The 12097-nt window shown below is 34.6% G+C and overlaps 1 protein-coding gene across 4 annotated transcripts in view; it reads left to right on the top strand.

Moving 5' to 3' along the window:
• CDK13 (cyclin dependent kinase 13) overlaps nucleotides 1-12097 on the top strand; it is a 125729-nt gene that overhangs the window by 35723 nt on the left and 77909 nt on the right. For all 4 annotated transcript variants that reach the window (XM_005205631.5, XM_010804408.4, NM_001205431.1 and 1 more), the window contains 3 exon segments: nucleotides 4479-4649; nucleotides 6035-6174; nucleotides 8065-8235. In XM_005205631.5, the coding sequence (XP_005205688.1) occupies nucleotides 4479-4649; nucleotides 6035-6174; nucleotides 8065-8235 (482 nt within the window).

The raw sequence follows: 12097 nt of genomic DNA, 5'->3' as shown, positions 1-12097 counted from the left end.
TAAAAATGCCATGTGGGCAGGTCTTTCAAGCACTCACTTTGGCTAGCTTTATGAAAGTTTTGTAATTTAAACAAAAATAAATTATAATTTCATGCCCTTTTGTATTTTTAGTACAATCAGAAATGTTGCTGAAGGGACCCCATCCAGTTTAATCAGGTGTTATCTAGTTATACTATTTCTAATTGTGATATTTGCAGGTTTGACTGTTTTTGTTAGGAACACTGAAGGGACATAACAGTAATGATTTATAGTTTTGATGAGTGCTGGAATAAGTTGCCCAGCACAGAGAGGCATGAGTCTAGAACTGAGTCACTTCATCAGTAAGAAAATAAGCCTGTTGCTGAGAATCTAGTGATTCTGGACCAGTGAGACTAGGTATTCTCTACTTTACTCTTCATATGTGCTATAGGGGTAAATTTTACTGGTAAGAATTCAGGATATGTGCCCAGGTGGTGACTGCTTATTAAGAAGGGTATTCTTTGTGCATCTGTTTTTAATAAGATGGTGGCACATTCCATACTTGGTCATTAAAATTTTTTTTGACTCTCCTTCTTTGCTGTCTTCTTTTTTTATTGTGTCTCTGCTCTTTTTTGCTTTGAATGTTTTTGTATGTTTCAAGGATATAGAACTTTTTTAAGACTCTTGAGTACTACTACTGACATATGTGGCCAAAGATTGATTTAACACCAGTTACAGCCACTCTTCTTTTTGTTGTTCCAAATATGATTGTCTGAAATTTGGCGAGTGGGAGCTCCTTTAAGCCAACTTCTTTGTCCTTTTGATATGACCCCTTTTATTTTGGAGTGCAGTCTTGCTTCCCATCCAAAAAAAACTCACTTTGAACTTTCTCTCCCAGCCCTGGAATCTATTTCTCTCTGAAATCATAAGATGGACTGTTAACTATATGTATACATCTAATCATCTTTTTTAAAAAATGAGGATCATACCAGTTATAATAATATTCTTCCTCTCTTCTTTTGAAATTTAATGTATTGGAGATCTTTCCATGTTGGTAGAGATAGATTCAGTATTCCAACACATGGAAGTGGATGCATCACTTTCTTATTAATTATTCTGCTGTTGATTAATGGATATTTAGATTTATAATTGTTTTCTATTAAACACTCCTTATACATTAATATTTTATGTACACATGAGCAATTTATGTGGATAGTTATGTGGTCAAATATCCACATTTAAAGATTTGATAGAAACTACCAAATTGTGTCTTAGTAGGATTGTGTGTCAATTTATGTAGCCAAATATATAAAATGTTTTCAGTATCACTAAATATTGCCAATTTTGAAATATTGAAAATCTTTAAAATATGTGATTAATTTTGCCTTTTTCTGATTATTGAGATATAGCATCTTTCTGAACATTTGTTGGCTATTTATTTTTTCCAGTGAATTGCTTGTTCAGGTCTTATGCTGACTTTTCCTTAAGATTATTATTATTTTTTTAATTGATTTATAGGTACCCCTTATGTTAGGATCTTGATCTGTGCCTGTCAGAGTGTGTTGCTTGTCTTTGAGACTTAACTTGTTTTGGCTGTGTGAATGTTTTCCATTTTGAATGTATTTGGATCTGTCATTTTTCCATTAAAACTTACAGGTTTAAAAAGTTTTTAAAGGTTGATTCACATCTCACAGATATTTGTTTCTGTTTATTGTACGTGGGAGAAAGACATGGTCTGATTGTCCACTCTCGTCCACCACCTTGTGGACTAATAGATCAGTTGTTGCTAACATCATTTATTGAATACTCTATCTCACTGATTTCTGGTGCCATATATAAAAATTAGACACGGGCAGGTAATGTAAAAGTGAAGGGATGGAGTAAATGACTGCTTAGTGAACAACCCAACCCTTCAGCCTCAACTTCAATGCTGCTGTGAATGAATTTGGGCCCAGTGTTGGTATTTTTTCCTTTATTCTTAGATAAATTTTAAATCATTTGATTTCTCTTGCTTGATTTTTTGTTTGGGACTTGATTAAATGCAGTGATTAATTTGGAGACTGACAGCTGTACAGAATTGGAACTTCCCATATGAAAACATCATTTCTTTCTTCATTCTTGTCTAGTTTTATGTTTATCAGTCATGTTTTAATTTTCTTCTCTTGATCTTATACATTTCTTGTTAAGGCATTTTATTGTTTTTTGTTACTGTAGTATATGGAAACAAAAAAAAATCATTACATATCCTATTTGGTTATTGCAAGTATTCAGTGCTAATATATTTTAAATTATATAGTGTTATTCTTGGGAAGTAATATTTCATTTCTCTTAAGTCTTGGAGCCTTGCTGAATTTAATAGTTCATATAATGATGTATTTGAATATAGGCAGTCTTTTACATGCTAAATTGTAAGTAAAATAAGACTTCTACTCTCCTCCCTCATGTTGTTTTTGTACAAGCGAATTTTTGACTAAAGTCTAATTATGAGTTAGAGACTACAGTTCTCTAAATAAATTATTTTAAATAGATTTATTTTCAGACAGTTCAAGTGATACTTTTTCTAGAAAAAAGCTTTTACTGTCTTTCAGTCTTGAGTTGGCTACCCTTTCCTATATTACTCTGGAAATCAGTGTGTGTAGTACTGTATCCTGCTGCTTACTGATGTCTTCCAAAAGACTGAAAGCTGCTTTCTGAGAAGAACTGAATCTTAATGTTTTTGTGAATTTTTTTCTCTTGTTAAACTGTAGTGTTTTATGTAACACCTAGCACATGGATATGTACAGTGAATATTTGTTAAATGGTGGGACATTAAAATTGAAAAGTAGGTTGCATGACACCATTACTATAGAAATAAAACTGCAATCCAATTTCCTTTTGAGCTTTTTTTCCCTATTAGAGGTTACCTTCTAGTAAGTAACTTGGTGTTGTGAAGAAAAGTCATAATTTTATTGATAGTTTTTATCAGATGGTATTAAAAGATCCATATATTTATTGTACAATAATATTAATGTTCAACGTAAGTAGGAGAAGTGATAATTAAGTAAAATGACAAGTTGTTAACATCAGTAGTCATTTCTGACTACAGCAGTTTAGTTTCACTAGATTTTTTAAATTCTGGGACTCATAACTGTCATGAAAGTATATGAAGTAAGGCTTCTCTACTGGCTCGGTGGTAAAGAATCCACCTGCCAGTGCAGGAGACAGTGTTCAATCGCTGATAGGGAAACTCCTGCATGCTACAGAGCTGCTGAGCCTGCGTGCCACAACATGGAGCCTGTGCTCTATGCCTGGGAGCTGCAGCTACCGAGCCTAAGCACCTTAGAGTCTGTGCTCTGCAATCAGAGAAGCCACTGCAATGAGAAGCCTGTGGACCGCAACAACAGGGTAGCCCCCGCTTGCCGCAAGTAGAGAAAACTGCATGCAGCAACAAAGACCCAGCACAACCAAAAATAAATAAATAAAATTCTATATATAAAATGGAAGTATGTGAAGTCCAAATTTTATTATCATTTTAAGATTCTATTCCAATGTGTTATATTTGTAATGTCTGGGAGGTTTAAAATAATTACCAGGTTAACATATACTTAAAAAAATCAGAGCCCTTAATATATTCATAAAAAGTATAAAACTGAGCTTAATTTTCAACTGTAATTCTGATAAACTAGAATCTTAAAAAAACTTTAAAAAAAAGAATCATTGTCCAATTCAAGAAAAATGTATTCGGAAAAGGAATGAAGCTAAATCAGTTCTTTGTGTGTGTGCTCAGGCCTGTGTGACTCTTTGCCACCCTGTGGGCTGTAGCCCTCCAGGTTCCTTTGTGTATGGAATTTTCCAGGCAGGAATACTGGAGTGGGTTGCCATTTACTATTCCAGGGGATCTTCCTGACCCATGGATCAAACCTAGGTCTCTTGCATCTTCTGCATTGGCAGGTGGATTCTTTTCTACTGACCTACCTGGGAAGCCCTAAATTAGTTCCCTGGGGTTATTTAAATAGGCAAGATAAATAATAGCATGTGGTTTATTTCTTACAACAAAATGGCTTTTTCTCTCTCTACCAGAATCAAACCAAATGCTTTAAAACTAATGAATTTTCCTGTAAAGCATGACTGCTTGGCTTTAAGTTTTAATTTATAGTTTTATAGTAATTCTGTATCATTAAAAAAGAAACATTTTTAAAGAACAGTTTTAGTATTTACAAAAATTTACAGTGATATTACAGAGGGTTACCATATACCTTGCACTTGGTTTCATTATTAACATCTAACAGTGTTTTTAGTATGGTACATTTGTTACAATTAATGAACCAATATTCATACATTATTAGTAACTGAATTCCATATTTTTCTTAGTTTTCCATTTTTTTAAAATATAATTCTGTATCATTTTTATTCCTAAATTTTGTATTTTGCAGTTGAATATAGCTGGAAAGTAAACTAGTCTTTTGCCATTGCATATTTCATAAATGTATTTTTATTTCTCAGTGAAATAAACTCTGTGTTTATTCATGATTCCTTTTTAGCTTGCGAGGAAATATTTCAGTAAAAGCGGTTAAAAAAGAAGTAGAAAAGAAACTGCGATGTCTACTTGCTGATTTACCACTGCCCCCTGAGCTACCAGGAGGAGATGATCTCTCAAAGAGTCCAGAGGAAAAGAAAACAGCAACACAGTTACATAATAAAAGGAGGCCTAAGTATGTGCTTGCTTTCTACCTGCTCTTAAATTGGCCAGAGATGATTATCATCAGAAAAAAAATTATAAAATATAAAATTAAGACTTTAAAAAAGTGTATTTTTTCAGCTTAAGTATATGAATAAATTTTATTGGAGCTTTGAAAATTTTTTTCATAATTGCCTGAGTTCTTACTTAAAGTGACTAATAAAACCACAATTTTTTCTCAGTTTGTAATGTATTGATTTCTTGGGATATTATATGTGTTGAAGAAAACTTCTATAATTAATATATTTAAAGACAGAAATATTGAAATTGGGCAAGGTGGAAGTCAGCATTCAGTGAGCCCAAACAAAATTAGAAATGGGCAAGCTGCTATGTTTTCCTTTCCTTTTAGCTCCATTTGCTCCCATAACTAATATATTCTTCATTTTGCAAGAGGTGGAGTGGAAGAAGGTTTGAAATCTGTATCCTAAATTAGCTTCAAGTAAGTGCCTAGAGATAACTCTTTCCCTTGTAACCTGTTCGTCAGTTAAGGAGAAGAGAACGATTCCTTTTTTTTTTTTTTTAACTTAACCAAAGAAAAGTGTGAGTAAGCCTTTGAGTTAGATCTGATTTTAGAATTGCTGTTTCAGGTAGTGTCTAGTATAAGAATATGAAGTGATTTTCTAGTGTAGAGTAGAAAGCTAGAAAACTTTTAAAATAGTCTCTCCTTGAGTATTGTAGCTTAATTACTTAAATACTATTACCTGCCAGAATATTAAAATACTACAGAGTTACATATCTTCTTGATGAGTGTCAAATATTTGTTGTATACATAATGCACACTTTTTAAAAAGTGTGGATTCCTAAGGGATGATTATATTAATATTTCTATATTCTCTTGACTGAAGTCTTTCTGGTGCTTCTGTTTTTAAGATAGTTTTATTGAGCCATAAGTCTCAATATGCTTTATATGTTAATATGCTTTATAGTTAGATCTGTGGTAATTTTCGGATTTTTAAACTTGACTTTTGAAAGCAAGTACGTATAGATTTGTTGTCAGTGAAGGAAAAAGAAAACACTCTGGTGGTTGATTAGAGAGCTTTGACTCTTTGGACTGGTGTTGCTTTGGTCCACTCACTGAAAAATTACATTGTATTTCTGAAAGTCCTTCATAAACACTTTACTTCTCTTTCCTATTCTGTTAGTCTACAGAAGGAAAGTCAGTATGCAGAAATAATAACTTGACTTTCATGAAGATTTATAGTACCAACTCATAGTGTTACTTGTCTTAGATGATCACTAATATACAAAGGTGAGGGGAAATAAAAGATTTAAAATTGGGTGGAGGGTGGATACTGCGTATTAAATAGTTTATTCAGTTTGCTTGATTGTATATAAAAACTTCAGAACTATATTTGATAGAATATGTGGGCCTCGCTTTGGTGAAATCAAAGAGAAAGATATTGACTGGGGAAAACGCTGCGTGGATAAATTTGATATCATCGGAATTATTGGAGAAGGCACCTATGGACAAGTTTACAAGGCCAGGGATAAAGACACTGGTAAGAATGCCAAGTATTTTGGATCTTTGGGTCTATGGAATGTACTTAATTTGTGTTTCTCTTCTAATGTATAACTTGAGGAAGTTTCAGGAAAAAGTTAAACTTGAATTTATCATGCTCTTGTTTCATCTTGTTTTTGGTTTCATTTTATATATAGACTAACGTTAAGATATGAGTTCAGGTAACAAGGTGTATACATATATATGTTAAAAAATTTTTTTTTTTAGTATTTATGTTGTGTAATATGGGGGGATTTAGATTTTTTTGTTCAGTAAAATTTTATGTTGTTAATAATCAGATGGAAAGTACCTTGACCTTAATTAGTAAATTTTGTTCTATTAAGACTTATGTGACACCTATATTTTGCCCCCCCCCCCCAAGTTATTTTTCTGTAGAAATTATCCTTTATTTGGGGCCAGATTTAGCAGTGTAGTCTTTCAGATTGCAATGAGTCACCTGAGAGAAAGTTTTAAAAGTCTTGGAGCAGAGGAAAAAGTAATTATATTAGAGGTCATCATATATTTTACTAATAAATAGTGCTTAGAACCAGTATTTAATTTTTATAGTTCCTTGTTGATATAAACCAATATATAAAATAGTATAGATGTTTGAGGCCACTTAGTATAAGGGAGACTACCTTATGCATAGAAACTTTGAAGTCAGTTATAGCATGCAGCAATAAAGTAATGTTTATAAAGATGATTCTGCATTATCAAAAGAAATTGAATTATAAAGCAAGGAATCATACTGTATTTTAGAGTTCTGTTTAAAAGAATCAACTAAGTTTTAATGATTAAAAGTAAAAATGTCCTTCCTTTGGAAAATTTATAAGTACTGAATTCTTCTTTTTTCCTACGAAGAAGTGGAATGAACAAACTTGTTATAGTGAATTTTCTCTTAAAATAGGATTTCTGTGTGTGTGTTTCAGTACACACACCAGGCTTCTTTGGTAGCTCAGATAGTAAAGAATCCACTTGCAAGTGGGAGACCTGGGATTCAGTCCCTATTGGGAAGATCCCCTGGCAAAAGAAATGGCTGCCCACTCTGGTATTCTTGCCTGGAGAATCCCATGGACAGAGGAGCCTGGCGGGCTACAGTCTGTGTGGTTGCAAAGAGTCGGACATGACTGAGTGACTAACACTTCAATACTTAGATTATCTGTTACAAAACTTAGTTACATCTGTTACATACAACTTAGTTGTATGTAAATTATGAAATCATTTAGTATTGAGGGAAGAGCACATAGTTTGGAGACAGCTAAACCAGATTTTGAATCCCAGTTTCAGTACTAGATAACTGTGCATCTTTGGACAAGTTAATATATATGAGCATATCTTCTTATCTGTTTAATGTCCAGAGTTTTTGCATCTGTTTAGAGAGATTTTATATATGTATAAGCAAATTAGGTGTATATTTAGTGTTCCCTCTTCATTTAAAAAAAAAAATGGCAGTGTAATGTATCAACCCTCATTATCTTGCTTTTTTTCATTTATGCATCTTATCATAAAATAACAATACATTTGGACCTACTGTATCCTTTTTAACAGTTACATGGTATTCTGTAGTTTGATAAATACCCCATAATTTATTTAACCAGAGACTTTTTGAACCATAAATTTATAATTTGGTATATTGGAAACCAAAATATATTTTGTGGGTTGTAATTTCAAGAGGTAGGAACTGAAATTATGAATTAAAAATAGGGGGATTCCCTGGTGGTCCAGTGGTTAAGACTCCAAGCTTCCTCTGCAGGGGCATAGGTTTGATACTTGGTTGGGGAACTAAGATTCCCATGAACTGCCTGGCGCAGCCAAAAAGAAAAAAATAAAAGTTTAAAATGTTATTTGGTTTTGTTAGTTGGTAACCTGATTTTACTTACTTTTCTAATAGGAGAAATGGTAGCCTTAAAAAAAGTGCGCCTGGATAATGAAAAGGAAGGGTTTCCTATTACAGCAATTCGAGAAATTAAAATTCTCCGGCAGCTTACCCACCAGAGTATTATCAATATGAAGGAAATAGTGACCGATAAAGAAGATGCTTTGGACTTTAAGAAGGATAAAGGTATGTGTGCATATTTATATAATCAGCTCTGTATTCATGATGTTGCTAATTTATATATTTTGGTATTGATTATTTAAGTATTTATTAGGTACAGTAAAACCATTGCCTTAATATCAAACTTATTAAATTTTTTTCTAAAAATTTATTTCATTATAGTTGATTTACAGTGTTGTAATAATTTGTGCTGTATAGACAAGTGATTCAGTTTTACATTTATATATGTTCTTTTCCATATTCTGATATGAATTTCATGTGATGATAAACAGAATATTGACTATAGTTCCTTGTGATATATAGTAGGACCTTGTTGTTTATCCATTGTATTTATAATAGTTTGCATCTGATAATCCCAAATTCCCAATCTTTCTGTCCCCCATCTCCCCTCCTCCTTGGCAACCACAAGTCTGTTTTCTATGTCTGTGAGTCTGTTTTGTTCTGTAGGTAAGTTCACTGTGTCACATTTTAGATCTACATGTAAATGATAGCATATAATATTTGTCTTTGTATGACTTCACTTAGTATGATCATCGCTAGGTCCATCCATGTTGCTGTAAATGGCATTATTTCATTCTTTTCTGTGTCTGAGTGGTATGTATATACACCACATCTTCTTTTCTGTTCATCTGTCAGTGGACATTTGTGTTGTTTCCATGTCTTGGCTGTTGTAAATAGTGCTGCTGTAAACATTGGGGTGCACATATCTTTCTGAATTGTAGTTTTGTCTGGATATATACCCAGGAATCAGATTGCTGGATCATAGGGTAACTCTATTTTACTTTTCTGAGGAACCTCCATACTATCTTCCATAGTGTCTGCACCAACTTATATTCCCACCAGCAGTGCAGGACAACCTTTTCCTCCACACCCTCTCTAGCAGGTTATTTGTAGACTTTTTAATGCTGGTCATTTTGAACTGGTATGAGGTAGGTACCTCACAGTAGTTTTGGTTTGCTCTTCTCTACTAATTAGTGATGTTGAGCACCTTTTCATGTGACTGTTGGCCACCTATATGTCTTCTTTGGAGAAATGTCTATTTATGTCTTCTGCCATTTTTCAGTTTGGTTGTCAAACTCTATTTTAAAAATAGCTGTGTTGAATTATTTTACATGTATTACCTTACTGGTTTTTGAGTCACCTAAGTAAATGTCAAAGCATACTTAGTACCAGTATTACACGTAAAGCATTCACTAGTAATATTTGCTTTGGGGGGGGGCTCAATATATAATTTTTAGTTAGTTTAGTCACTTAGTCGTGTTCGACTCTTTGCGACCCCATGAATTGCAGCACTCCAGGCCTCCATGTCCATCACCAACTCCCGGAGTTCACCCAAACTCAAGTGCATCGAGTCAGTGATGCCATCCAGCCATCTCATCCTCTGTCATCCACTTCTCCTCCTGCCCCCAATCCCTCCCGGCATCAGGGTCTTTTCCAATGAGTCAACTCTTTGCATGAGGTGGCCAAAGTACTGGAGTTTCAGCCTCAGCATCAGTCCTTCCAATGAACACCCAGGACTGATCTCCTTTAGGATGGACTGGTTGGATCTCCTTGCAGTCCAGGGGGCTCTCAAGAGTCTTCTCCAACACCATAGTTCAAAAGCATCTGTTCTTTGGCGCTCAGCTTTCTTCACAGTCCAACTCTCAGATCCATACATGACTACTGGAAAAACCATAGCCTTGACTAGACGGACCTTTGTTGGCAAAGTAATATCTCTGCTTTTTAATATGCTATCTAGCATATCTATATCTATGCTATATAATTTTTAGTCTTTATTTTTTAGTGATTGAGAAGCAGTTTATAGTAGCAGTGTTAGACTATATTTACCTTACAATTTTAATGTTAAAATGCCTCAACTTACAAATAAAGTTTATGGCAGGCATATATATTTCTAAAAGTGTGGAGGCAAAAATTTTAACCTGAAATTGCTTTTTGATAAACTATAGTAGTATATGCTTGACTTTTAGCAAAAAGAGCTGAAAAGACACTAGCGTGCTTTTTGAAGTAGTTAAAAAGTAGTTATTACAGGATATATGATGGGTAAAAGAAATGCTCTCCCTCCAATAGGTTTTAGATCTTCAGAGTAAGATTTTGAAACCGAGATTGACACCCTGATAAATGGTTTTCAAAGAGTAGAATTCGTTTTCAAAAAAATAGGTTAAAGTAGGTATGTTCTGATTGAGCATGATTCTTAGCCTCCTCCCGTCCACAGCTATACACATCCACTATCTTATTCTTCTAGGGACCAAAGTATAAAAATGATTGATGTTATATATAGTAACCATTTCTTAGGAAGGAACCTATGTTTGAAAGTAGTCTGTATTTCTTATGGAGATCATCAGAATCATCTTTTTAATTGACATCACTTTCATTAGTTTTTTCCCCATAATAAAGCTAATTTCTTAGCCTGACTTTCAACCCAGATTGCCTTTTTCATGTTAGTTTTCATTATTTCTTACAGTGTAGTAGAAAGGAGACCTGTTTGACTTTGGTTGGAATGTCTGAAATTAGAGACTTAGCTTTTTAATAAGGTCTTTAGCCCTTCTGAGCCTGTTATTTCTTCACCCTTTAAAGGGAAATATTTCTCTTACTATGTAGTGAGAATTAACATTTTATGAGTGAGGGTGTTGACAAATTTTGTTTTTTATTAATCTTGTACTATAGCCAAGTTAGTATAGTACTTTTCCTGTAACGTATCCTGGACTTCATATTTTTTCTGATCTGTGGATCACATCCTTGTTTATTTTCCCAAACCCAGCCCAAATCAGTTTTTCTGATTGCTTACCAAACTCAAGTCACATTGCTTGTTTGGTCAGATAGGCCAGTGTACTTCTTTGCCCTGCAGCCTTTCTTTACACTGGCAAATACCTCTCCGACCCCAACACACACACATTTGCGCACGTGCGCGCGCGCGCACACACACACACACACACACACACACACACACACACACACACGGTTTGAAGGCTAGTTTCTCATTCTCTAGGTCTCTACCTGAGTGTTGTTTAGTGAGGCCTTACCTGGCCTTATGATAGAAAGCAAAGAGTAGCTAAAGAGCCTCTTGATGAAAATGAAAGGGGAGCATGAAAAAGCTGGCTTAAAGCTCAACATTCAAAAAATTAAAGATTCTGACATCCAGTCCCATCACTTCATGGCAGATACTTGGGGAAACAATGGAAACAGCGACAGACTATTTTCTTGGGCTCCAAAATCATTGCAGATGGTGACTGCAGCCATGAAATTAAAAGATGCTGGTTCCTTGGAAGAAAAGCTATGACCAACCTAGACGTCATATTTAAAAGCAGAGACGTTATTTTGCAGACAAAGGTCCATTTAGTCAAAGCTATGATTTTTCCAGTAGCCATGTATGGATGTTGAGAGTTGGACCATAAAGAAAGCTGAGTGCCGAAGAATTGATGCTTTTAAACTGTGATACTGAACTCTTGAGAGTCCTTTGGACTGCAAGAAGATCAAACCAGTCCATCCTAAAGGAAATCAGTCCAGGTATTCTTTGGAAGGACTGATGTTGAAACTGAAGCTCTAGTGCTTTGGCCACCTGATGCAAAGAGCTGACTCATTAGAAAAGACCCTGATGCTGGGAAAGATTGAAGGCGGGAGGAGAAGGGGATGACAGAGGATGAGATGGTTGGATGGCATCACCGACTCAATGGACATGAGTTTGAGAAGGCTCCAGGAGTTGGTGATGGACAGGGAAGCCTGGCGTGCTACAATCCATTGGGTTGCAAAATGTTGGACACAGCTGAACGACTGAACTATACATGGCCGGTCTTCCCACTTTCCACCACAGTGTCCTTAAGAAAACAACATTAAGTGGTTTCACTGTATATTTTTGTACAGGATCACAGAG

Source organism: Bos taurus, chromosome 4, assembly GCF_002263795.3.
Source record: "Bos taurus isolate L1 Dominette 01449 registration number 42190680 breed Hereford chromosome 4, ARS-UCD2.0, whole genome shotgun sequence".
Taxonomy (NCBI): Eukaryota; Metazoa; Chordata; class Mammalia; order Artiodactyla; family Bovidae; genus Bos; species Bos taurus.
Note: the sequence above shows the minus strand (reverse complement) of the source record. Positions and strands in the feature narration are given on the sequence as shown.